Source organism: Tauraco erythrolophus, chromosome 20 (assembly GCF_009769465.1).
Source record: "Tauraco erythrolophus isolate bTauEry1 chromosome 20, bTauEry1.pri, whole genome shotgun sequence".
In the NCBI taxonomy this organism is placed as follows: Eukaryota; Metazoa; Chordata; class Aves; order Musophagiformes; family Musophagidae; genus Tauraco; species Tauraco erythrolophus.
The window spans coordinates 11,683,385-11,710,688 of NC_141484.1; the positions used below are offsets into that span (position 1 = coordinate 11,683,385).

The 27,304-nt window shown below is 53.6% G+C and overlaps 1 protein-coding gene across 3 annotated transcripts; it reads left to right on the top strand.

Annotated features, from left to right (window-relative positions):
• The first annotated feature begins 6,092 nt into the window (after window positions 1–6,092).
• On the top strand, window positions 6,093–26,899 carry PIK3R6 (phosphoinositide-3-kinase regulatory subunit 6). Of its 3 annotated transcripts, XM_086624127.1 has the most exons (20): window positions 6,093–6,105; window positions 9,414–9,497; window positions 10,909–11,000; window positions 13,325–13,393; window positions 13,858–13,990; window positions 15,299–15,368; window positions 15,871–16,054; window positions 16,854–17,030; window position 17,301; window positions 18,192–18,278; window positions 18,749–19,202; window positions 19,996–20,095; window positions 20,792–20,914; window positions 21,406–21,516; window positions 22,997–23,087; window positions 23,787–23,857; window positions 24,108–24,198; window positions 24,681–24,751; window positions 25,838–25,950; window positions 26,699–26,899. In XM_086624127.1, the coding sequence occupies exons 1-20, from the start codon at window positions 6,093–6,095 to the stop codon at window positions 26,853–26,855; spliced, it is 2,292 nt and encodes a 763-aa protein (XP_086480253.1). In that variant the 3' UTR covers window positions 26,856–26,899. The 3 variants fall into 3 exon arrangements, with proteins under 3 accessions (XP_086480253.1, XP_009991432.2, XP_086480254.1); XM_009993130.2 differs by lacking the exon at window position 17,301 and having other exon boundaries at window positions 16,854–17,001; XM_086624128.1 differs by lacking the exon at window position 17,301 and having other exon boundaries at window positions 16,854–17,001; window positions 19,996–20,089.
• Window positions 26,900–27,304: the final 405 nt, after the last annotated feature.

Consider the following 27,304-nt stretch of genomic DNA (forward strand, 5'->3'; position numbering starts at 1 on the left):
CACAAGCCATTCCTCACATCTGGGACCCCATTAACTGCTGCCCTGCAGAGGTGGGACACTGAGGATGTGTTTATGGGGTGCTCAGCCACTGATTCTCAGCCAGATCCTGCTCCCGGTATGTCCAGCACACTGGTAGTTTGGAAAAGGAGGATGAGACTGCAACGCCCTTTAACCCATGGTCTTATCTGCTGGTTTCCAGAGTGAGCTGTACTTTCGATGCAAAGTTCTTCATTTTTAAGAATATAGCCAGATGGTTCCCATCACTACCCCAAACTCTTGGGAAAGGTGGCTTTGGGTCACTAAGGTTTTTTCACTAAAAACCTCATAGTTATTGAAACTGAAGGGAGGAATGTGACTTCCCTTCTCGCCCTTCCTTTCTAATTTTTTCCTGCAAACGAAATAAAATACAGCTGATGCCACGGGTATTTTAAGAATTGCAGAGAGGAAGCAGGGATTTGCAGCTCTGCAAAGAAGTGGGATGAATGCAGAGAAGACTCTGGTCTTGCTGAGCTGGCAGACAGCAAAATAACCAGTTACGGGATGAAACGCGTCTTGTGTCTGCTGCAGGGAAGGGAAGAGATCCAAGGGGGGAGGAGAGGGACAGAAAGCAGAGGAGCCCTCACGGGTGCGGATCAGAGAACTGAGCGGCTTCTACCTCTCACCGGCGCCTTTGCTGGGCTTGCTTTTACGCCCAGCACTGTCACATTTCCCCTCGACTCATCTGTCATCTCTCCACGACCGCGTGTGTTGGCTGGGGCCCGTGAGCCCTTCCTGTGTCTGGGTAGAAAGCTCGTGGTCAGCGGTGAGCTCAGACACACGCACACAGAGCTGGAGCAAGCCCCGTCCGTGTTCCACAGCGTGCGTGGGCTCCGCCGCGGATGCTGCGGGAATTGCTGCTTTGCCGTTTAGCTCCCACCTGCCACTCCTCGGTGGCCTTCGGCTGCGCGTGATCTGCCACTGCCTTCTCCCTCCTCCTCCTCACAATGTGCCTGCTGGGATGGTCCTGTGCCCCGAAGGGAGCTGTGATCCTGGGAGCTGGAAGGATGCAAGGGAAGGTGAGTGCAGCCCGGAGTCGAGAAGGTTTGGGACAAGGTCCTTCCTTGCGTGGTCCCTCTGCTCTCACTCGCAGCAGGGACGGTGTGGGGCCAGGCTGCGATGGGGGATCCTGTCCCCAGCCTTCAGGGGAGCAGGGCAGGGGGTCCCAGGATGGTCTGAGTTAGTCCACCAGGCACTAGGACCAGATCCCCAGAAACGGGGACAACATCGCCCTACTTGCCCCAGGGATGAGGCGTTTTGGGGAGAGATGAGGCAGGGAGGAACGGCTGTCTGTCGTTGGGGGCTCCAATGTCTTGTGCTCCCCTTCCCGGGCACTGCGCTGGCGCTTACTGTCTGCAGCAACTCGTCTGCTGCGCTGGGATCGCGGGAAGTGGCACTGTGTAATGCTGAGGGTCAGGTCCTGGAGACTCAGTGAAGTCCCCTTGGCTGAGAGTGTCCCTGCACGAGGCACGAGGCCAGCAGTGCAAACGTGGGAGAGGGAACCTGGCTCACCTGGATCCCTGGCTGAGAAGCGGGGGCTGCAGCGCAGCTCAGACATGTCTCTGTGTCTGCCATCCCCACGCAGCGCCTGAGCAAGCCGTGGGCACAGGTGAACCCCGGGCTGGCTCGTGGCACATGGTGGGTCAGGTCTCGATGGGCACAAAGTGCAGAGGTGGCTGTAACCGGCGTCTTTAGCCCCGTGGTCTGTGACCAGATGGAGTGGTGATGGCAAAGGAGCCAGCAGGAAGAGACTTGTCCCTGCAGGCAGAGGATGCAGGGACATCCCTCTCCATCTTCTCCAGGGAAGGAGCAATCCCAGCATCACACCCCAGCGTGTCGCATCTGGTCTCCCAGGGGATTTATGGCTGCTGGGTCCTGGGAACAGCCTGGCAGGCAGAGGTGCCCAGGGTGGCTACTGGGGACTGATCCTGTCCCAGCAGGCCAAGAAAACAGCCTGGTGCAGTGATAGGGATCCTGCAGCAGCCCGAGTTTCTGGGTGCCAGTGGGTGACATCTCCGCCTGCCCTAACACCAGCACTGGGGTCTCCATGGTGTGTCCCTGCAGTTCCACACATCCTCTGCTAAAATGCTTTTTTCACCCAAACCAGCAGCTCTCAGCGTGTCACTGGAGCTTCAGATGGTTGTTGTGTCCCTGCAGTGACACATGGCTTCCAGGTGGTGGTCAGGGAATCTGACCTGCCGGGTGATGGGCTTCATCCCTCATGGTCAGCCTCTGCCCAGAGCAGTGTCACTGCCAGGGCAGGGGCTGGCAGTCTCCATCCTAGGGGTGTGTAGGTCGGGTCTTTGCTCCCTGTCCCTCCCTGTTCAGCCAAGGAGGTGCCAAGGTCAGATCATCTGGCATATGATCTGGTCTGGCATCTGGTCATATCACCTGGCTTCATTAATGGCACTCAGAAGTACCCACACACCTCGTCTGGGGAGCAGCCTCCATCTCCATGGACAAGGAGCTGTCTAAATGCTCTGCCCAAAGGCTGAACTTACTCCTTGGTTACAGCCCAGGCTTTTGCATCTTCAAAGCCTTCCTCACCGTGTTTGGATTTGTGTTGGGGTGATTGCAGGGCCAGCTGCTGTCGGGAAAGTCCTGCTGAAGCCCAGGAGGGAAGGGCAGGCAGCACCCGCGGCTCTCATGGCTGGGGAGGGCAAACGTGACCCTGCTGTCTGAGCCGCTCTGAACTGGGGCTGATGCCGCCCAGCCCTTCTTCACCCCTCCTCCTCCTCCTTTGCTAGACCTGGTACATTCAGCCTTGGGGAGCAGAGCAGGCAGAAAACGTCCCCAGTGCAAATGGGTGATTTTCTGCTCATTTAGGTCCCTGTGCTGATTATGGCCAGGCCAAGTGAGAGTCAGCAGCTGGTGCCTGGCAGGAACCAGACTGACCCCAGTCTTCCTCAGCAGCCTGTTTCTATGTACGTCCTTTTACATCTCTTCTCATATGACATTTACCTGTCCTCCCGTGGACAGTGTGACTGGACTTTGAACATGCTAGGGACCAGTTTTTGGCATTTTATGTTGAATTTTCTTGGGAAACCCAAGCACTCAAAGCAGGCAGGTGGACTATGGATTCAACCTCAGCTCCTCTTTGCCAGCAGTGAGGAAAGCTGGTACTTCTTACGCGGACAGGTGAGCTGAGAACCGAAGTTTCTCAGACAGGATGAGCTCATGTCCCTCTGGCCCTGTTGAGTCCTCTCCTAAATCTAGAAACTGAGCGCTGGTGAGCAGGTTCCATGTTTGGTCACCAGCTCCCCTCCCACGCACGGGCAGGTAGGATGCAGATGTGGAAAACCACGGAGGCATTTAGCACCAGGCTGTGTTTCGCTTTGGCAGGCGGCTCTCCGAGCCCCGAGGCAGGCGTGGTGAAGGAGCCCAGCGTGCAGCCTGGGCTCTGCTGCTGGGCACAGGCACCGCGGGTTTCCCGCAGCATCGGGGACCCCGGTGCTTTTCCCAGCAGGAAATATCATTTTGAGAACCGCGGTGCCAGCCAGCTCACCAGCTGTGCAACACTGCTGTGTGGTAATTGGTGCTCTTATGGATGCGAGGGATTAGGAGAATTCTTCGCTTCCCTTCTGTAGTCAGCGATTCAAGAGGATGACCTGTAATTTTTGAGACTAGGAGGACTAATTGATGTTCTCCTCTGGTCCAGACCCCGGCACACCAGGAGACACATCCCATCTCTGCCAGTAGAAACAAAGGCCTCTTTGTCCACAGGCACAAGGCTGCTGTGGGCTGCCAGCACTGCTGTCAGCTGTGGCCGGGCTGTGAGAGCATCTTTGAGACCTGTGAGAGCATCTCCAGGGAGTCACTCAGGCACAGGAACAACCTGTGGGCAGCACCGCGACTGCCTCGCAGGCAGCATTGCTGCCATCAGCGTGCGGTACGGATGGGGAAATGGTTTGCTGACCTTACTAGACACCCTCTGCCCTGCTATGCACCCCTGCTGCACCCCAGGGCGGTCGCCTTGGAGGAAAGGGCATGTCCATTGCCGCAGCAGCATCCACATGCTGCAGAGATGCCATCCTGAGGTTGGTATCAGGCATCCAGCTGAGCTGGAGGAGGGTTGGCATCTCCTCCCCGCTCCCAGCCCTGCACCAAGCTGCCTTCCAGCTGTGCAAGCAGAGGCAGGGTTTTTCCTATAGCAAGCCCCTGGCCTGGAGAAGGACCCTTGTCCTCACCTTCATTGTCCTCTCTGCTTCAGCCACAGCCAGGAGCTGCCCCCGTGGCGCTGCTGCTCGGCGGGCGGTGGAAATCCGCCGCGGTGGCTGTGTGCCAGGCCTTGTTATCCAGCCCTGGGGCCAGAAATAGAGGCCACGCGGGTCTGGGGTGGGTTTTGAAAACTTCACTTGCTGCAGGAAACCTTTAATGAACTTCTTCTGAAAGCTGCTGAGAGCAGGATGCTCGAGTGGTGCTTGGCAGGGGCACTCCCGCACGTGTCCGTCCATCTCCCCTGGCAGCCGCAGAGCTCTTGGGTTTGGTGATGGATATTTACAGATTTAGGATCCACCTGGGTAGAGTCAGGCACTAAATCTGCAAATTAGAGTGAATCCTAAATAGAGCAAAGACAAGAGCATGAGCGTGGGCTGACAGCCTGACTGTGCTTGGAGGGATGCGGACTGACGGGACTGCGGTGTTACCGCTGTTGTTGTATGTGCCGGTTTGAGGACCACTGGAGACGGTTATCAGCCACAAATGTGGGTGTTTCAGGGAAACTGTAGAATTCAGAGCTATGGGCTGGGTTTTTTTCCATCCCTAAAGGCAAGAAGAAAGGGCAAAACCTGCAGGCTGGAAAAGCCTCAATGTAGAAACGCTGAAAGCGGTGTTGCGGCTCACTCGGGCTGTAAATACAGACAGCACAGTCCCATGGCTGCTGCTGGTGCCTGTGGATGGGGAGACAGGAGAGGACGACGCACTGGAGGAGATGCCACCTTGCTGTGGGCACTGCGAGGGCACACCACCAGGTACTGGAGCTGTGAGCTGGGAGGCACCCGGTTGTTGTGTTGTCGAGCTATAGCGAAAGCACTGGAACAGGCTGCCCAGGGAAGTTGTGGCTGCCCCATCCCTGGAAGTGTTCAAGGTCAGGCTGGATGAGGATTTGAGCAACCTGGTGTAGTGGAAGGTGTCCCTGTCCATGGCAGGGGCGTTGGAACTAGGTGATCTTTGAGGTCCCTTCCAACCCAAACCATTCCATGATTCTATGATCTCAGCGGCAGTGCTTCACACAGAAGATGCCGGTGTCTCCGCAGCTGCCCTGTGCTGGCTCCCCAGCCTGCCTGTGGTCGTGTGCCAGGCAAAGCTCCCTTCCTTCCCCCTCAGCTTGTGAGATTTTTTTTTTCCTCTTTCTCTGGAGAGAACAACGCTTGAGGGCAAGGGAAGCTGTCTGGCTCCAGGCTGGCTTCCCTCTGCAGCATAACTGGCTCCCAAGCTTTCCTCGGGGTTTGTTTCTCTGGGATGCTGGATCAGGATGGCAGTGGATCAGCACAACAGGCATAGAAACCTCATGGAAATTCGGGGGCCCTTTTTTTTTTTTTTTTTTTTTTGTCTTTTTCTGGTTGGACTTTGCATTTCAGACTCAGCTTGTCTTGCCTTGAATGTTTCTTCTTAAATGCTTGGGAGAGAAGGTTCCCCATCCTGCCTTGCTTGGTGCTGCTGATGCTCATCCCTGGGGGCCTCCTTGCTGCCGGAGGCTTTGCGGGGCTAAGTGTTCGGGTGGGTTCACCTTCAAGCAGAAGCTTTCTCCAGCAAAACACAGCCCCTGAGACATGCTGTGCTCACCCTTAGGGCTCTGCCTCCTTGTTGGACATCCTGCATCCTGGGGTCCCACGCCCACGGTGTCCCGGTGGCTCTGTGCTCCCTGGCCAGGTTCAGGCTGATCCTGATGTCCACCGCCAGCCTGAGCCCAAGTGTGCTGTGTTTCTCCACAGGCGAGACCCAGGACCCAAGGCCATGCCCATGTGGAGTGAGGAGCAGCTGCGCACTCACCCCATCGTTGCAGACACCCTGCGGCCGTCGTGCCCACCCCGTGCTGCAGACTTGGTGGCCCGGCCATGGAGAGCACAGGTGGGTGATGCTGAGCTCCCCGGGGTGCTGGGACGAGGTGGCCCCAGCCAAATTAACCCACCTCATCCACCTTCTTGTGCCTCGATTACCCTGTGGATATCTAAGGAGGATTCACCGCCACTGGGCAGACCTTGGTCTTCGCAAGGTGTTGGCAGACCTGCTGGGTAGTTGGGAAATGAGGCAAAAGCAGTTGAGGGGCAGCCAAAAAATTTGCTGTAGAGGGGCACTCTGAAAGCATCAGATCTGTCAACCCTTCACGTTTGAATTTTAAAGCTGTTTCACCATTTATTGTTATTTTTTATGTTCGTTTTTTTTTCCCCATCTATGTTTTATTTTCACGCTGTTTCATGAGGTGGTGTTGGTCTCCCGGCACCCCGAGGTCAGGATATCAACGCTGAAATGTTTTATTTCATTTCTAAGCCACTACTGTTTGTTGCTGGTAGGTTGAGGCTGTTTTTAGATCAAAGTGCCCCTTGTTTGTGTTGGAACGAACACTTTGACGCTCTGACCCCCATGAAGACATCTCAGTGTATCACGACTGTAGTTGCTTTGATTTAGAAAAAGAGGACAGTATTTATATCAGTGCTCAGGAAAAACTTCCCTTGGTAATTAGAAACGTACACAAATGAAAAGAATAGGAAATTTCAAAAAGTCCATTATTGCACAATTCCCTAGTGCAAAACCAATGAACATAATAGTGAAATTGAGGCGCTTTAAAAAAAAAAAAAAACCAACACATTGGAGAGAAAACAAAAAGGAGACGAAATACAAATTTCCAAGATGTTTCCCCAAACGACGCTTCCAAAATGAGAAAAATCCTGTTTCCAAGGACATTTCTGCACTGTGGTTTCTCACTGGGCGGGTACGATGGTGTGAGCTGTGCTGGCAGAGATGGGACCTCCCGTGTGTGGTTGTTTTCTAACACAGCTCCGGCTGAAGCCACAGCAGCAGCAGCAGAAGCCTGAAATGAATGAATCCTCTGTACAAGCATCCTTAAGGAGATACACTTCCCTGGGATCAGTAAATAGGAGAATTATTTGGCTATTGGGGTGTACTCAGATATAGACCATCCCCAATACTTTAAATTTTGCATATCCCAGCTGTCTTTTATGCAAGGCTCGTGTCTGCTGCCCCTGGGCCCTGGTCACCATCTCATTGGACCCATGGCACTGCAGTCTTGGGCTTGGAGAGGGCAAGAGTGGCTTGTTATGTGTCTGGCCACGCTGCGTGCCCTGTGGGCTGGCAACAAGGAAGCAGCGAGGATGCTGCAAGGGGCAAAGCTCTCTGCTCTGCATCGCCAGTGGGAGCGGCGGCAACTCTGGGGTGCCATGTCCACTCCCCTGCATGATGACCCTGGGCCCATGCACCCTCTAAAAGCCACAGCAGAAGAACAACAAATTGTTCTCCGGTTTTTGCTCCAAACCCATCCTGTGATGGTGCATGGGGTCTGCATGGGACGAGGGGGCAGAAACTCAAAGCTGAGTTTCTCAAACTCATCTCCTGCGTGATCGTGTCTTGATGGTCCTCTGCCCCCAGGAGCACTCACTGGAGATGTCCCTGCTTGTCTAACCCTCCAGCTGAGCTGTAAAATCCCCCCTGTATTTTCCTGTTTCCCCTCCTGTAGCTCCCAACCAGCCAGCTCCCAAACCACTACCCCCAGTCACTGGTCCTTGTAAAGCCCAAAGCACCACCTGCTCCACCAACTGGACCCAGCCCAATTGGCTTTACCTCCTTCCAGAGCCAAGGAAGGATGTTTGGAGGCTCGTGGTCCTTGAGCATAGCTCTTAAATAGTGTCACCCTGGCTGCCTCCTCTGTTTCTCTTAGGTAAAGATGAGTGTCCACCACTGTCCTCCAGCCATCTCTCCGATGTTAGGGAAGATGGAGCTGTGGCAGAAGAGGGTGTGAGGGAATGAGCGAATTCAGGAGAAAACTGGGCAGGAAATGTGGTGGTAATGACACCAATCCCAAAAGACAATCCCCTGTGGATGAGACAGCTCAGACTGTGCAGTATGTGTCTGGAGCTTCCTTAGGACCTGGATAAATCACTCCTTGCTTTTATCCTTGCCATGCAGAGGAGACCTGCTCAGCCACTGCTGGCAATGGTGCGGACCTCAAAAGTGAACATGGAGGCAGGAACCTGCCCAAGAAAAAGCCCTGATATATGGTTACCACAAACATCTGAGATCTTCCCCTGGCTCAGGCCATGTTCTGGCTGCTCCAGCCTACAACTTCCTACAGAAGGAGGACATCATCTAATAATACCCAACTTTATATATTGCTCTTTCATATTACAGAGGAGCAAAAATTGTTTTGTCGATGGGGAAAGAGTAGCCTGGTGTAAGGAGGGACACAAAGCCAGGCTGTGGTGGACCTTGCAGCTTTCCTGGCAGACGCCCCACGTGCTTTCAGGGCTGACTTTCATTTTACGTCTGTGGTGCGTCGGTGCGCATGGCCAGCCAGCTGTCATGCGAGCTCACTTCTGATCACAAGCCCTCACCCCACCTACAAGTCATACCCCAAACTGGGTCTGAGGTTGTCAGACTTATTTTTGGCCGAGAGCAGGATGCAGTTTGGTTTTGACTTGTAGGAGGCGTGTGTGGCGGTTACCAGGCAGAGGCACCGACCTCGGGTCCCTGCCTGGGGGAGCAGAAGGTTCTCAGGGCCCACAGGTGGGTGGTCACACGTCAGGGAGAGGCTGCGAGGGGTCGCAGGTGGAAGGCAGGGGTGACGTGCCAGCCTGGTGGCTCTGCCAGGGTTTCCCAGGAGGAATGAGATGCCCGTGCAGGCTGCAGCCCTTGTTGCAAGAGTTTTTCTTGCGATGGGCGTAAGGTTGAGGCTGAATCCATGCAGTACCAAGAGGTGTTTCTACTCTTTCATCATGCCAAGTTGTGGTTTCAAGTTGTTAGTTTCTATATTTAATGTGTGATTTTTTTAAAATTTTTTTTGAACAAGGGGAGAGAGGGGCTCTGCAGAGCTCATGCACATGAGCAGTCCTCTGCAGAGCTTCTCTACCACCACATCCCTGCTGGAACACCTTGAGCTCCAGTATGGCTCCACAGACCATCAGCCCATGGGGTGGCATTTGCCCCCCAGCTCCAGTGGCCCTGGGGAGGGCTCTGGCCTATTTTTATCAAGTCTCATCCAGGCTTGAAGTCTGCTGAGACAGCCATCCTGGGGGATGCGATGAGGACGCGGTCCCCGCACTCACTGCACACCCAAACCAGTGCTTCTTTCACCAGGGCTGTCCCTGGGTGCCAGTCTCCCAGGGGTGCTGGCTTGGCTGCTCATGTCCTCTTTGTCCCTGCAGAGGTGGAGTCGGACATCCTGCGCCGTGTCCGCACACTACTGCGAGAGCTGGACGGGCACCACCCTGCCTGCCAGTGCGACCGAGGTAAGACAAAGTGGACCTCTGGCACAGCTCCTGGGGGTCAGCACCCACTGTCCCCTGCACTGCCTCACTGGCATATTGCTTGGCCCCAAACCCCCTGCCGCTCCCCTCTCTCAGATGGCACCAGGGTGGGGGGACACGGGGCGGCCTCACCTCCCTAGTGCAGCTCTGCCCTTTCTAACCTGCTCTCGGAGGTGCTAAATCTTTGGCAAGTGCCTGGTGTATCCTGTGCACCAACCTCAGCAGCTTTTAACCCTCCTCTATGCGGCTGTTACATCCTTTACACCCTTCGCTCACACAGCGGGTCCAGCATTGAGGTAGGACATCAAACGCCAGAGTCTGGATGCTGTTCCCAGCTCTGACACTGACTCGCCACACAGCCCTGTCCAACTCACTTAACACCTCTGAGTTGGAATCTCCTCATCCCTTCCTGCAGGGATATTGCTTTGCCATGCACCACTTGGCTTCTCACTAAAGAGTCGTAGAATCACAGAATGGTTTGGGTTGGAAGGGACCCTCAGGATCATCTAGTTCCAACCCCCCTGCCATGGGCAGGGACACCTTCCACTACACCAGGCTGCTCAAAGCCTCATCCAACCTGGCCTTGAACACTTCCAGGGATGGGGCAGCCACAGCTTCTCTGGGCAACCTGTTCCAGTGCCTCACCACCCTCAATGTAAAAAATTTCTTCCTTAGATCTCATTGAAATCTCCCCTCTTTCAGTTTAAAGCCATTGCCCCCTGTCCTGTCACTATATACCCTTGTAAAAAGTCCCTCTCCAGTTGAGTCAGTTGAAACCCCTGTGTTAGAGTTTTGGAGAATAAAACTCTAGCTGACCCAGCAACCGGGCTGCTACAGCCTTCAGAAACAATTAATTTTGAAAAATTGATTTTACTTGGAGTGCATGGGATATTTTACACTTAATTAAATTTGATTTTGTGTGGGATGAGCCTTGACATCCGCAGGACTGAGACGCTTTGTGGTCCTTGCTCTGAGTGTGAGCTATTGGCAGTCAGCGTTCAGGAACCCAAATTCCTCGGGGCAGGCAGTAGCACAGGCAGTCATAAACAGAGCATCAGAAGGAACAGGAAACAAACTTCACATCCGGTGTGCCCTGCTTTACTTTTCTTCTGTCTCTCAGTCTTAGGACCTTTTTCCATGGGTTTCCCAGTATTAGAGGTACGATACATCAATGCTGCACCCAGGGATCAGGGCAGCAGCACGACTTGGCCCTTGCAGGGGGTCAACGATTGAGGCAGAGGGCAGAGAAGCCTGGTTTAGCTCTGACAGTGACATCAGTGTAGCATCTGCAGCAACAGTGCCCAGGTCTCCTGATTCCTCTGTCAAACGCTGCCCCTGATCCATCGCCACTCTGCTTGGCAACCTGACCTCTTTCTTGGCTTTCACTTCTCAGGGATGCTGCGATGGACCCTGCATAAAAAAATCGACCAGAATCCCAGTAACAGCTCCGTCCTGATCAAGATCCTGGTGAAGGAGCTGGAAAGGGTGAGTGCCTCCTCAGAGACGTCCCCTGAGTGTTGGGCTCGATCCCTCCATGGCATGTGCCCAGGGGAGCAGAGGGATGGGGACTCAACCTCACCCCAAACAGGTGTTTTTAGGGGCTTTGAGCCTGGCTGGGGACTGTGGCTCATAGCACAGAGTGAAAAACCCTATGGGACGCCAGTGCAGAGCTGTAGCTTGTCCCCAGCTGATGGTTGCAGGGACCAGGTTTTGCCCCAAAAGTGACCGTGAGCCCTGGGCAGAGCAGGGAACCTCCCTGGGCTCCTCGGTGCCGCAGCAGCCGAAGGCAGCTGGGCTTGGCAGCTTGCAAATAACAGTGCAAAACACTTCCGACCACCCCCAGATCTCCCTCGTCCCACCCTAGCCAGCTGTAGTCCCAGGTAGAGTGGAAATTTCTCCTCCATGTCACTCATTTCCGCCGCAGAGGCTGTCAGGGCAGAAGCATCTAACCCAGTATCCTGTCCTTCGGATGGAAACTTCGTGATGGGTTTGTTGCTTTTTTTTTCATTGATTTGTCTTGTCATTTTCTGGTCTTGCATAAACCTTTAGCACCCTCAACATCCTGGCGAAACCTGGTTTGTGGTTTGGTGAGGTGTCATGTGTAGAAGTAGCATCTTTTCTTTCCTACGAGCCTGCCTCATTTTACCCAGCGCCCTTTCAATCCAGGGACGAAGAGCCCGTGTCCCCTCTTCACCTCCTCCTCCCCACCCTGGTGACAAGCCCCTGCTACTTGTCCTTTGTGCAGAAACCTCCTCGTACCATCTTCTCTACACATTTACTATTTCTCCTTCCGAGCTGGAAGGATGGAGCCGCCTCGCTTGGCATTGCCCAGCTCCCACATCTCCAGCCAGCGGCTGCTCAGCACCCTTGGCGGGTCCAAGCACCCTCTGCAGAGGCTGTCACCTCCCTCCGTCACCGCTCCCGTATCCCGCAGTTGAGCCGCGTCAGCCCAGCGCAGACCCCCGTGCACACATCCCAGCACTCTGAACATCGAGCAGTAACTCCTCGTCTGTCTTTCCTGCCTTGTAAGCAGCTCCGAGGCTATTTGTGGGATATCTGTCCCAGGCTATGGAGTGCAGCTTCCATCAGCATCTTGGGGAGGGATCTTATCAAGGGGCTTTTGCAAATCCAGATAGACAGGAACACCCACATCACTCTTGGCTGGGGACGCAGGGTACCCCCAGAAGGCTTGAGGTCTGCTTTTCTGCAAAAGCCATGTTGGTCCCTTCCCGTTATACCTCTTCTCGCTCTCCCACTCCAATCTTCCCTGGCCCAGGAGGGTTGTCAGGCCTCCTGGTCTGGGATTCCCTTCATCTCCCTGAAGCTCTTCTTGGAAATCAATGTCACTTTTTTTTTTTTTTTTTTCATTCCTCTGGTACGGCAGCAGCTCTGAGCAGTCAGTACCAACCGCAGATGATAATTTAGCAATTTCATGCTTGAGTTCCTCCGAGGCCCTGGGCAACCATCAGCTGGTTTCAGCAATTCAGTGTTATTCATTTTATTGATCATTTCTAAAGCTTTGCTGTCATCAGGTCCATTAAACTCAGATCCATCAGCACAGCAGCCCTGAAGAAAAGTGCTGGAAATATCTTTAGGGTGGAAATATCTTTCCCAGGTTTATCCAGATCCATTCCTGTTGCTGGAGCTGTTGTTAGAGCCACACCAGGCTGCAGGGAGGGGCTGGAGCTGTGTCAGCTTGAGCATCCATCTGGCTTCCCATGGGCTGGAATGGGGACACAAGAGCATCCCTCCTCCCTCTTCGCTCTGGTCCCACACCCATCAAATGTAAGACAGGCTTTTCCCAGAGGTTTTGCATCTCCACGTGAGTTTTTGCAACAGCAAGTTGCTTCTTAATGAGGTCAGTTAGAAACTTTTGCTTGCCCTTGTGTGTGCAAACCATGCACTTGCAGCAGCTCCTGAAGCCTTCCCATACCTACAGCGGTCGCCAGCCCTGTAGTGCGGCAGTGGCCACAGCAGCGTGGTCCATCCCCCCACACCCCTCCCGAGGGCTTGGCTCCCATGGGGTGCCCACCATGCAGGATCTTGTCTGCCCCAGGGACCTCCTGCCCACCCTCATCGTCTGTGGAGGGATCCCAAACCTCACGTTGACCCAGGGAGCATCACCCCTAAGCCAAGGTGAATCCTCGTACTCAACTTGTGTATCTGAGCTGCTGAGCAGACAGAACCCAGCACGTCCTGGGGGCTCCGGTGACTCCCCCAGCTCTGGTGCCTGCTGCTGCCCATGCTGCTGCCCATCCCAGCATCCTGCCAGGTGCTGTCTGCGCTGACCGTGCCTTTTGGTTCCACAGGCAGAGCGAGGTGACTTCAGACATTACATCATCCCCTTGCTGCACACGCTGATGTACACCTTGATAAAGGTAAGCTACCGCGGGCTTCACTGGGACAAGATCCAGGGGAATCAGAAGGCACAGGAGGGGCCACCTGAAGTCACTCAGCACCTTTTCCTCTGCTGAAATATCCCAGTATCTGCCCAGCAAAGCCCTGGGGCTGCCACGGGTGGACTCAACTGTGCATTTCCCAGTGCTGTGACATGTATGGGAGTGACAGTTCCTCCAGCTGACCCCTTTTCTGGACGTGTTTAGGTGCCTGATGGTGCAGGAAGCCACAACCCAGCAAAAATATGTGTCCACAGCCCCTCAGCGGGTATTGCCAGAGGTTTCCAAACTGTTGTAGGGCCTGATTCTGCTTCACATATTGCATTTAAATCCATATTGAATTTGATGTAGCTTTGTGCCCTCCCACCCTGGGATCTGTCGTGGGGAGAGCACCGTTAGGGATCACTGCCTGTGGCATCTCCTTATCTGCCCTTTTCCCACCCCAGGCTCCCTCCATCTCCGACGAGCTCTGCAGCAGAGTGTACGATTTCTGTAAGAAGCTGCTCACCCTGCCCAAGCCTTTCTGCACCATTGGTTTGGACTATGCCACCAGGCTGAAGATGGAAAGGACAGCACCGGGTATGGGGGCTTCTCTGCTCTGCCCGTGCATGGCACAGTGCATGGCCGGGGTCCTGGAGGCAATGGGAGTGGGAGGGTTGGGAGGATTCCCATACCTGAGCTGGCCTTTGCCTAATGCAGCGAGCCATGGTGGGGATTTCTGCAGGGGGCTGACCAAATGCTTGGGGGTCTTAGGGATGTGTTTGGATAGGAGGGTTCCCCTCTTCTGATTTCAGGCTGCTGAGCCTTAGTTACTAGCAGAAAACTTTGGGGTCCTCCTGCTGTCGGTGTAGGCACCAGCAGAGTCAAGGCCAGGTATATATACACCCTCTGTCTATATGGGAAACAAGGTGCTTATGCTCCCAGCCTGGGCACCTCCGTAAATTTTGTGGAGGTCTCCTTTTTGCGGAGAGAAGTCTCCATCTGAGATTGAGTTGCAGGCTGTCCAGCACGGACTCTCCCTCCACTACCTGTGCATCAGGTTTTAGACACTAAAACATCATCAGTGGCTGCAGAGAACAGTCCCTTTTAGAAAGCAAGCCAGAGGACAACTCTCTATTTTCCTTTTTCTCTACATTGCTCATTAAAGTTCTTCTTGGGAAAGTTTTCTTTAAGAAAAGTCTTTAAAAGCAATCTTTTAAAACAGTGCAAGTTGCAGACACCTTGTGAGGTGGAGGTAAAATATGAGAAACCTGGTGGGAAATGAGAGGCAAAGTGCCATTCGTGGTAGTCAGCCCATCACCATCACCCAGTACCGCTTTGTCTGGAGCTCCAAGGTCCACCTTTATCTCACCTGACTTCTGGTGAGAGAATGATTCAGTGTGGATGGAGAGACGGAGATCTCCAGTGGGGTTCTCTTGGAGCACCACAAGGTTCACAAGATGATTGCACCTGAGCAATGCGGAGTGGACGTATCTTCCCCACCCCAGAGCTGGATGAGGGTAAAGTACATCTCTCTTGATTCCAAAACATGTTGTGTTCTTCACATTCACTCAAACACTGTCCCCCGATGTGGCCCCGGGGACAGAGGCCGGGAGTAGGGCTCTTCCTCCTGCTTCCGACTCTGCTCCCAAGCTCACAATCCACTAAACAAAGGAAGGGGAAATACAGGAAATCGTCCCTGAATAGAAGGGATTTTCTTTTTATGTAGCGTGGTCTATCTTTGTCATCGACTATTTTTAACCCTGGGCCCGATTCTTGGCTCTTTTGCACCATCTTTCCAGCAATGGATGTTTGCCGACTTGGCACGAGCACCAGGCTGCCCCAGTGAAGTGTGTTGTTATTTCTCGTGCTCTGACTCCTGCATGTTTGTCTTCTTGCGTTTGCTAGGTACGTTGTACCAAAGAATGGTCATTTCCGAACAGAGTCTTAAAAGCGACCCGTACCCTTACCAGGAAAAGTGAGTAGTGCCTTTTCAAACGGGTTGTTACTCTTATTTCTTTTACAGTCTTACAGTGAAATTTGTCCTTTTCCTGCGCTCTGAATTAATGTTGGATGGAATGGACAACTGGGACATAAACCACATGGCAGCACATGGTCTTGGGGCACACAATTTGGTGGCATCAAGCGCCTTGCTAAAATGAGCTTTGTGTTGGGAGGAGCACGTTCGTCTCATGTGTCCCAATCTATTTCTGTGCTCCTGGGAGGTAGGAAGCCTCCCTTGGCAGGGAGGGAGGGCAGAGAAGGGGAATACCAGCAGCAACCCTTCTTCTCTGCATGAGATAATGGAGTTCTGAGCTGCTTGTGCCAGTCCTGATGCCAGTAACGGGAAGTCCTCTCCTCATCTCATCTCATCTCATCTCATCTCATCTCATCTCATCTCATCTCATCTCATCTCATCTCATCTCATCTCAATCTCATCTCATCATCTCCCTCTTTTCCTATCCTCCCACCCCACGTAGGATTTTCATCTTTGCCGACCCAGAGCTGCTCTCCGAAGCCATCTGCAACGCACTGGTCACTGACACAGAGGCAGCTCAGATGTCCCAGAGCCCCCGGGCATGCATGTGCTACGTGATCATCCATGCCATGCAGGCAGCCCTAGGCGAGGGCTGCGACGTCAGTGACTTGAAGAGGAGCCTCCAGGTAACTGGCACCACTTCTGCAGCACCACGTATGGTTTTCCAATAGTCCTGTTCTTGGTGGGCACCTCGGAACAGGGGAAGGTTTTTTGGCAACTGGAGAGACACCCCCCCCTCAGCTCCTGACTGCTGGTCTCCACCACCAGTAGCCCCAATGTTACTTGCAAGGCTGGGCTATGAGCAGAGCTGGTGTCAAACTGAAAAATTCTTCAAATATAAAAGAGTTGCTGCAGCCAGACCTAGAGGGTTTGAATCTTCAGTTTGAGCCTTCAGTTTTGCACAGCAAAGCTGGGCTCTGCGGCCAAAATACAGGCTCCTCCATGAGCCACTGGTCATTGTAAAAACATCATCTCAGCGGAAACGTTTCAGCCAGTTTTCTCCAAAACCTCCTTCAAGGAGCTGTGGGGCCACAATAAGACAAGGGTCTGGTTCAGAAAGGCAACTTTGCAGGGGCTCTCAGTGATTTCCACTCCAAGGACACCTTTTTGCGTCTGCTGTCCCCATTTCCCGAGGGTCACTGGAGCTGCCAGATCTGCTGCTGGCTTGCTGGGCTCATGGCAGCTGGGAGCACTGTGCCCATCAGCTGCAAACCTGCCAGGAAAAAGCTTTAAGCAGACAGTGCAGCCAGAATCTCTCCTCCTCCAGCCTTTCCCAGGGACAGGAGGACGTTTGTGCCCTCTGCTGCGAAACAACAATTTTTGCAGGACTCATTTGCCCTCTTTCTGCCCCCTCCCATGGCCCTGCCTGTGGGGCATCTCCTCTTTTTCATGCCTCCGGGTGTTAATAGATGCTCCTCGTGACAGGCGATGCCCACGGGCGACGTCGAGCACTGGTTCCGGCAAGTGGTGGCAGCAGTTGAGTGTGCAGGACACGAGGTGAGCGCAGACCGTGGCCAGCACGCAGCGAGGCTGGAGAAGATTTACCGCGCTGTCCTCAGCTCCTTGCGAGCAGGTGAGCTCCCAGCCAGCCATGCACGGTGGGTTAAAGGAGCTGTGCAAGCTGGCAGGTCCCTGCCTCTCCGACGTGTCCTCACCGTTGCCCTCCTACAGCTGCCCATCCCCACCTCCTGTCTGCATCCGTCACTGGGATCAGGTCCTTGCAGCCTGGCTCCTTGCAGTGTCCTGATGTCCAGGATGGCAAACTGCACGTGGTAGTGGAAGGCAGATTTGTCACCTAAGGAAAGGGATTGTGGGAATCTGCTGCTAATTCAGCTGCCCTGAGGCCCAGAGACATGTCTGCTGTTTGCAAAGGGTGCCATAGGTGTCAACCAGGGGCAGTTGGACAGACTCTCCAGTGCTCTGCTGGTGTAAGATACATCCTGCCCTGGTCTAGACTGGGGAGACACTGTGCACCACTCCCTGAAACCTCCTTGCACTGATGTAGTGGACAGTGGTACTGCCATCTCCTTCCATCCCTGGCAGTGCTCTGTTCCAGCCTGGTGCCAGCTGGGCTACATTGACTGCAACGAATGTCCCCATCCATCACAGCTCCTCACCAAATCTGGGGTAGACCAGAGGGAAATGGGGATCATGCTTCCCTCTTCCTGGCTACTCCTGGTGGAAGGTCCCTGCATCCCAACCCCTTCCCTGAAAAGAGCTGGAGGCTGTCCCACTGCAAGGTATGGGGGGCAGCAGTCAGTGGTGCAGGGAGAGGAGCAGGACCATTTCCTTTCGGTGGCAGTGAGCTATTGAATTGTCTCACTGCTTCTCACAGAGCCGTAATGGGTTAAAAATAGCCACTGATGGTGGGGACAGAGAGCTCCCTTGTGACTCAGCTGAGATTGCCAAGGGAGGTCCTGCCAGTGCTTTGGAGGCCCAGCACTCGAAGAGTCTTTTATTTATTCTGCAATCCCTCTGCTGCCTGCAGCAAAGCAAAGCACACTTGCCTGTGCCTGTTTCCCCATCTTCTCTTCTCCCTTTCGCTGAAGGTTCAGGTACCTTCCTGTGACTCAGTTTGTGAGAGCAGAGGTCTGTGATTACAGCCTCAGGTCTGGCCAGACGACAACTAGTGTGGGAGAGCCCTTGGGGTCAGCACAGGCTATCTCAGGTGGTGTCCGAAGCACAGCAGTGGTGGGGGTTTGTGCACCTCTGCCGGGAAAACTGCCTGCTCCCGTGTGTTACAAGCATCCTTGCTTCCTGCAGGCGATGCTCCCTTGGGAGGGCTGCAGGGTACCCCTCTGCCCAACCCCACCATCAGCTTTCACCTCTGGAGAGAAGACGACCAGCTCTGTGAGTGTCCTAGGGGGCTGCGGCAAGTTTGGCTGTGGTTGGGAAGCCTGGGTTGGCAAGGTGGCTGGGGTTGGGAAGCCTGGGCAAAATACGTCATGTAGCCCTCGTTCTTGGGCCATGAGTTTCATATCCATGGCCCAAGGGCCAAGCTTGTGGAGCCTTGTGCTGACTGCACCAGCCTTCCTTCTTGTGAGGGGTAGAGGTCAGATCAGGGGATGTTTCGGGGGGAGAGAGGTGAAGGAGATGATGAGGGGACCCCTGTGGGACAGGCTGCAGCAGGATGCGCCCAAAGTACCTGATTTGAGTGATACTGAGCTCTCTTCATGGTGCAATGGGACTGAAAGACTGACTTCTCTTGAACCTGCTGGTGGAGATATCAGCCCTCCGGTTTGCATGAGAAGAGGGGAGCCGGGGCAGGTTCAGCCTGGGTTTGGTTGTGTTTCCCTCCTCGAGCTCCCTTCTGCCCACAGGGAAGGAACTGGTGCTGTTCATCCGCCCACTGTCGCAGAGCTGCGAGCCTGACTGCCTAAGCCAGGATCTGGACAACTTCGAGATCCAGGACATCATTTCCGAGTGCGAGTGCTGCGAGCAGACCCGCTTCTCCGTGCTCTCCACTGACAGCGGCATTGAGCGAGATCTGCCCGCGGCAGCCGAGGAGCTCCTTGCCCCTTGCAGCGCTGAGATGGAGCAATCCCGGCTCCAGAGGAAGGGTGGCATTAAAAAAAAGCCATCACCGCTGGAGAGCGTGGCCTTCCTGCAGGCTGGCTGCAATGGTCCTGGGGTGAAGCCCCCGGTGAAGCTGCAGAGACCGGGCATCCCTCCGGTGCCCGCGGCCCCGCTGCAGAGGCTGCACACTGCCCGGATCGTGTTGCTGGGGGACGACCGGATCCTGGGGCGCCTGGCCCAAGCCTACCATTCTTTGAGGTGACCGGTGGCCACAGCTTCTTTGGCTCTGGGGCTTGAGGAAAGGGAGGACAGAGCAGGGACTTTGCTCTTCAGCCTGTTGAAGCAGCCAAGACGACTGGGGATGGGGCTGGGCTCCAGCGTTACCTGGGACAGGATGGGACCCAGGTGTTTTGCACCCAAACACATCTGACTTCGCTAGCTGCATGGCGTCGTTTGGCTCTGTTGGCCCAAACGATGCACACAGGGAGTTTTTCATTCTATCCACGAAATGGGTCAAATGAACAATAAACAAGGCAAGATGTTTTCCTGTGTATAAGAAAAATCATAGAATCGTAGAATGGTTAAGGTTGGAAGGGTCCTCAAAGATCACCTAGCTCCAACTGGACATGGAGCTGTTGAAGCAAGTCCAGAGGAGGGCCACGAAGATAATCTGAGGGCTGGAGCACCTCTCCTCCTAAAGAAAAGCTGTTTTCCAGCTGGTTCACCCGGGCCAGGAGAGCAGCATGGGGTGGGTCTGGGTCACGGTGCAGGCAGCAGCCTCGGGAGCAGAGCTGGGTGCAGGGGGGACCACTGGTCCCAGCCAAGAGCCAGTCTGCAGAATGGCCCTCACCCCCATCATTTCCCCTTGCTCAGTTTGGGAACCCAGGGGCATTACTGCCATCCCCTGACACCAGGCCAAGGTGGCGTGCGAGGAGGGCACGTGCTCCTGTCGCAGAGCAGCTGCGGTCTCCTGGCGCTGCCCAGCCTTGGCCAAGAGCCATTTTCCTCCGCCTTCCCCTTGTGACACGGCTATTTATTTTTCCATTTCAAGGAAACGAGAAACACGACGAGTTTTCCTGACTCCCAGGCTGAACCTGCAGTTCTACTACATCCCGGTTGTGACGGGGCAACCAAACACCTTGGCCGTTACGGTGAGTCTGGGCTTGGCAGCTCCGGGCACTGCCGCCAACAATTGACGGTGGTTTTGGAGGAAGAGCAGGGAAGTTTATGGGAATTCACACCCGTTAGTGCCTTGTTCCTAGATTAAGGAGGATGGGAGCCAGTTTGCAGACTGGCTTTTGGAATCCATCAGCCCCGGAGACGTGCAAGGTGCTCCAACCACCCTGATGGGTGATAACTCACAGCCTAGAAATGGTAATTTTGCTTCTATGACCCAGCTATAGGAGGATGGAAGGAGCTTTAGCAAAGCTTTTCTCACCCCTTAGAGGCTTAGGGGAAGCGGTCACCCCTTACTGCGTGGCCCCAGTTTTAGTTCTGCAAGTCACTACCTTGCAGTTTATCTTGGGCACATCTCTTCCCCTCTGACAGCCTTGAGATAGCGATAAATAAACAGTGGCACCTCTCACAAGATTTCAAACTAGCCCAGGCTGTGAGTCCTGACAAACGTGCATTATAAAAATGAATATTCTTTTCATTCTTCACTTAATTTTTGTTCTTGAGCACCTGCTAAATGAGCGCTGCAAGAAATGTTTTGCCATCTCCTCTGGACCGAGCAGGGAAGGAGGAGCTGCTCCCAGGGCATTCGTGCCCCACCTCCCTCTGCATCCTCTATGGCTCCTGGTATTTGGAGCCGTGATCGTGCTCTGAGCTGTATGTTTCTCCCGCAGGACCATGCTGCCACCGGCCAAGAGGAGCTCTGCGAGGTGGCCGGGTACCTGGGCAGAGCAGACCCGTGGTACGAGAGCAACATCAACACGCTGCGCCACATGATTCCCAAGTTGGCCACCATGGTACGAGGGGAACCTGCCCACCTCCCCAGCCTGGCCCATTTCCCAAACACATCTGCCATACCCGAGGATGAGCTCCTGCTCCTCCGTGCCCTGGTTAGAGGCTTTCTCCCTGCAAACCCTCCCCAGGACCTGGTAGCTGGGAAAGTGGCTGCCAGGCCCACAAAACCCATTTGCTGCAATGGGTTTTTTTGGCCAGGGGACAGGAAATGGCAGATTTCAAGAAAGAAAATGTAAATGAGGCATTTGCTGAAATACCCCTGGGCTCTCACTTCCCGGCAGCTTGAGCCACCATCGACAGCCTTCAAAAAAGGCTGGTAGGTGGGCGCAAGCCTGCGCGTCTCCCATCCGCTTTGACTACTTATGGCAGAGCTCAGCGCTGCCCTGGACCGCAGCTCATTGCTCGTTGTCGATCTGGGAAGGTGTGGGGGTTCGTGGCAGCGTTTTTGAGAAATGACTGTGGCTGATCCATAATGCAATTTTTCTGCCCCCAGCCTTCCTCTCCCAGCAAACATCTTGTGACTGATCTGTTCATCACCGATGTGATCGCTTACTACGTTCGCATGGGGATCCAGCCCGTCTGCTTCCAGGTCTATGCCGTGAAGGTGGGTACCATGACGTCTCTTGTGCCTTCACGTGGCCCTGCAAGGGCTTGCAGAGCCCCACTGCTGTTACAGCTGTGCAAGGTCACCGGGGTCTGGGCGTTTTCAGCAGATCCAAGCCTGGATCTCCGTGCTCCTCAGCCCGTCCCCTTCTTGCCAGGCTCCCGGATCTAGCAACTCCCTGTAGCACAGCTCAGATGGAGCCAATGATCCCGGGAAGGCTATTTCAGGATCGCACAGGTCAGCAAAGTGAGCCTTGAAATTACTCTGTAAGGACACAGATTTCCTGTTCCACTGGATTTGGGTTTGCTCAGGAGCTCTGTCACCTCCTGCTGCTTTAGTTGCTGTGAGCAAACAGTTTTCCGAGTGGCTTTGCCAAAACCTTGCTGTACCTCGTAGGGGCTTTGCAGGGCTTCCTGAAACACCTTTCTATTTATTTCCTGCCAGCTTTTCTCTGAAATGGTATCAGAGTGAGACCTGGCGTTTGACGTGACAGTACAGAACTTCTGTATTCGGTCATGTAACATCAACCCCCATCTGCTCCTCTGGCAGTTCTCCCCTTTCAAAGCTTAGGGTGGCACTGATGTACACATCTCCTTTTAATCTACTTGTACCCAATGTGGTAACTTATTGTAGCAAAGGAGCAGCCATTACATGAGCCAACCAGTGTGTGGCTTGCAAAGAGCTGGAAGAGCTTTGGTAATTACCGGTAGAGCATCACCAGGACTTGAACTCATAAGATGTAGCTTGTAAACACTTGGAGCACCTGGTCCTCACCTTCCGTGGCTGGGCATTTGGTTTTTTTTGTGAATTTTTATTCCACTCATTTCTCCTCCAAGACAAAAATCAAAAGCAAGTGAGAGAGCAGGTGACTCAAGCAGGGGAAGAGGAACTGACTCCAGATGTGGTTTTCAGATAAAGGCACCTAACCTACCCTGCTGTCATACAGGCTGTGATGCTGCTTCATCTGGAAACACTGAGCCTGTTTTGCCTTTTTGGTTAAGACCACACTGTTCCTCTTTGGCTGCAGAGTCTCTTCTTGGAAGTGAGGGTCAGGTGTCCCCAGAGTTGGACGTAGGGCTAGGAGAGGTTCTTCAGGACCTTATCTTCCCATTTTGTTCAAAACAAGCCCAGGAAAATAAAATAATTAATTAATAGGTCTGAAGTGACCAGTTGATTTAGGTGTATCAGGTAGAAATTACGTGCCTTGAAGCTAAGCCAGCATCTGCTGCTCCCCTTGGCCTGGGTTGCCTGTGGACGGGTGGGTGGGAGCAGCCCCATCTGCGAGCACGCAGTGACACCAAGTGGCAGGGGACACTGCCCGGGGCTCTGCTCCCAGGTCCACCGGCCTCCTGCCAACGCCTGCCATGCTCCTGGGCTTCAGAAGGCAGAGCACAAGCAGTTCTCTCCACCCTATAGCCCAGTGTGACGTCAGAGGATGACTGAGGAGGAGCTGTTCTTCGAGATTTTTCCTCTCTTTCAGATTTTCTTCAATGACCCGGCACAGGAGCCCGCCGAGGACGTGTTCCTCACGGAGTTGCGCACTCAAGTGCAGGAGAGCATCTCCCACAGAGGTGTGTGTGCCCCCTCAAGTTGAGCCCTGCAGCAGAGGCTGCTGTACTGGGCAGAGGTCCTGCTGGCCCCAGTTTCCACTCACCCTGTCCCTTAGCCTGCAGCAGTCAAGGCCATTCCATGGGGCAATTATTCCTTGTTCCCTGATGAGCAGGAGGCTTCCCTAAACATCTCCATCTCCCTTTTGGGCACATGACACATATCTGAATGAGAGACCTTGTGTTCACTGGCTCCTGGTCTCAACCAGGTTTTGTAGACTATGCCTTCAGTTGGCTTCAGGACCCTCTGAAGTTGGACGAGCACCATATTTTTGTTGAAGAAACAAGATGAACTTTACAGCCATCCCCTTTGCCAGATATTTTCCCTATTAGAAATTCAGCTTCCTTCAGTTGGCAGTGATGAGACAAGGGTGCTTGAAGACTGGACCGTTACAGAAGTCACAGCCAGCCCTTCTGTCAGTGCACCCTGGTGTCTGATCCAGTGGATGTTTGCCGTTGTGGTTGGGCAGACCCTCAAGTGAGTCCATCTCACTGGACCTGTTGACTGCACAGAGCCTCATCTCCTGTAGGCAAGGAGAGAAGGGCCAGTGTGCCAGATCACAACTGCTGTGTGATGGAGGGGATGGCTCATCCCATGGGAGAACCCCTCTCTGCTGACCACAGACAGGTGGGATGAGTGAAACTTTGGTTCCCTCCTTGCAGAGCTAAGCATGACCAAGAAGAAAACAAACCTCGATGGCCCTGGCATAGATCTCACAGTATCATACAGAAAGGTAAGTGGGGCGCTTGGCAACCCAAAACATCTCTTTTCACAGAGATCCCCAGCATGGCACAGATCTCCTAAAAGGAGAGCTCTGGCCCCCCTTCCTTCCTCCCTCTGGAATTGCACTCCAGGAGAGGACAGAGAGGTCATGGTGAACTTTAAAAGCCTGTTAGTTAACCTTGCACTTGTGAAAAACTGCCCCCAGACCTCTCCATGTCTAACCCCTCTGCCAGGGTGAATTAACAGAGCCTTTGCTGCAGGTTGTGGTGAGCGACCGGGTGAAGGAGCTGGCTACGTCCCTGCGCTCCACAGGTCTGGTGATGAAAGCCATCGCTGCCGATGAGGCTGAAGGTGGGTTTTTCCTGCTTGGAACATGTGAAGAGTGTTTGCTGCGTTTTCTGGTGCTTGACAGAGTAAATCTGACCATGGTACTCAGTGCTAACCCTGCCTGGGCTGTGGGGGCTGAATCAGTGACATACATATATCGGTGTCACCATAGTCTGTGGTTGTGTTTTCTCGTGAATGACATGCCTGGGGCTCCCTGTATCGTGTGGTTCAGCGTAACTGCAATCTAGGCTTGGCAGCATCTTCCTCTTGCTGCAGCCTTCCTCTTTCACCTTGCCCTTAGCATAGCCTCTGAGGTTTCCACCCTGAGCATGATCCCACACAAACCCTTAGCCCATGGAGCTTGCTAGGGTCCTCCTTTTCCACTGTCCTATGTATCCCACGGACCCCTGGCAGGGCACCCAAGTGTGAGATCTGGCACCGATCTCACTCAAAGCTGAGCTGAGATTGTGGCACGGTCTAAGGCTAACACGCTGCTTCTGTTGCAGACCTGGTGTGTCTGAACGTGAACATCACTGAAATCGTTAGGATCAACAACTTGTCGGGACGATCATTCTCAGTAAGTAGCTGTGGATGCTCATGGCCCTGGAGGGGTCAGCCAATACATGGAAATCCTTTACGACACGGTGAAAGGGGAAACACTCTGTGGGGAGGAGAAGGCTTTGGGGTCACCCTGCTCAGAGAGTGTTTTGCAATTACTTTCTATGGAAAAGTGTAGATTTTTAAGCCAAAGTCCCAAATGCCATTCCTGCTGGTCAATGTTACATTGAATCCTGTCTCAGGAGGCCCTGGAGGATTGGGCTGCTGCTGGGGTTATGCTGTGACCCCAGGGACAAAGCGGAGAAATAAAGCTCAGCCCCAGTCATCGTGGCTCCACTTGATACAGGACAGGGTCTGTAGCTTTGCAATCAGCTCCATTAGCTCCACTCTTCCAGCTGCAGTGCCCTCCCCAGACCCCACGTGTTAATCCTCACGGAGCTCACAAAAATAGAAGGCACTGGAGAAATATTTTAATAAAGCATAAACAAGAAGCAGGAACTTCAGCGACTTTAATTACCAACTCAGGAAGACAGATATGCAAGAGATGCAACTGAAAACTTGGGCTCCTGCCCTTTTTGTTTTACATGAGAGTTAAGTAGACCCCAGAGGACACACTGCCCCATGGGAATGTGTCACTGCAGTTTGGGTGGCATTAAGTATTATTGTGTCTTGGTCATTCGGGCCCTGGAGCCTCCAGTGTCAGCTGGCATTTTTAGCTCACCAGTGCACTGTTGCTTATTTTCACCTGGCTTTCGGAAGCACTAAGGTACTGCAGCCCACCCTGCTCACCAAGATACACCACAGCCCTGGAGAACAGATCATGCCCCACATCAGACATCCCAAATCTTGCAATCCGTGCCAGCATTGCCAGTTTGGAAAGTTTGCCCTTGCAAAATTTGACTAGGTCGTAACTGCAGAAAAAGGAGAAGAGAGACACTTCCCTCCTTAAAGAAGTCACCTTGTGTCACACCTGAGGTTAAAAAAAAAGAGAGAAATGTCATCATTTGTCCTTTTCATACCCAGCATGCACACATCACCCATCACCGTGCAGCCAAGGGAAGGGAAGTGAGATGCTCACTGGGCTCTTCCTCCTCTCTCAATCCAGGCTGTGGCAAACAGGTTGAAAACACGCAATATCAAAATCCGGAGCACAGAGCAGAGGCCCTTCACGGTGTGTCTGGACAAGGACAGCAGAAGAACCTACAGAAACGTGATCAGGTGAGAATGCCCCACACACCAGCCTCTGAGCATCTAACTGGTGACCTTGCATCCCTCCCTGGAAGGGCTCCCAAGGTGTAAGAGCTGTTTCCCAGGGAGTCCTTGTCCTGATCCTCATACATGACAAAAGACCCACAGGCTTTGCTTCTCCAGGGAAAGCAGGGCAGACTGATGCTCTCCTACCTTGATGTTTTCGGGTGATGGTGTGAGAAACAAAATTATTCTTCCATTTTAAGTAAGGTGCTGTCATTAAGACAGTAGAAGGACAGGTATCTCCAGGGACAAACCAAGACCTTAGACCTCCTTAATTACATCATGGAGCTGATGCTCTCTCCCCTGACTGCATTCCTCACCAGGGTATCTCAAGCATAGGGAGGCAGGGGGAGAAAATTCAGCCCTGTGAAAATAGCAAGGATCAAAGTGCCTGTAGCAGTTGCAGTGACATATGTGTTGGAAGCAGACAGGTGGGCCATGGGCCATGTGGAACATACATGAAATGTGAATTTCTGAGAATTGAACTGAGCCAGGCTAAGGACACTGGTTTTGTCATCAAACGCTGGTACGCATCAGCTCATATTTCCAGCCAAAACCAGTTGAAAAAGCATAACATCAGCTGCACATCTCCATAGGACTGAGACAGCACTCCCACAGCAGCCAGTGGAGGGACCTGATGTCTAGTGTGAGATCAGACTCTGGCCCTCAGAGGCAGATTTGCGCATGCAGTAAATATGTTCTTGTGCTCTTGCAGCATAGAAGTGTGTCCTTGCCTAGAGCCCAGCTACTGCTTGCAAAAGACCAGGACAATGAAATTCAGCCTGCACGAAACAGAAGATGTGGGGCTTGTGAAATACATGCCCAAGTCTCTGCTGCTGCCCATCAACACGTTTGCAGGCGTCATCCAATGAAGAAAACGAGAAAAAATTAGTGTGAGAGACGTGACCTTGGGTCATCACAGAGGAGACGGAAAAAGAAAACACACTAAAAGCCACCAACAGCGATTTTACAACGGTAATGGCGTAAAAAGCAGCAAGAGCAGGAGTTGATAGGGCTCAGGGCGGAGAGCCGTGCCCTGCTGAGCGACAGCGATGACCACGGCTTGCACCCCCTGCCAAGGGGCAGAGCGTTGCTGCAGAACTGAGTTTTGACCTTTTGCACGAGTCAGGGAAAACCTTTGAGCTTCTTCATTTCAGGAAAACGGGGGAAATCCAGCTGAGGGGATGGTGCTCGCTGTTGACGGCAGAGCAGTTGCTCTCAGCAGTGATTATGACGGTGGTGTCTCACAGCCTGGCAGGGGATCAGGGCCTGTTGCACGGGGGTTCTGCACAGCAAACTCTTCTTTCTGGCACAGAGTGAG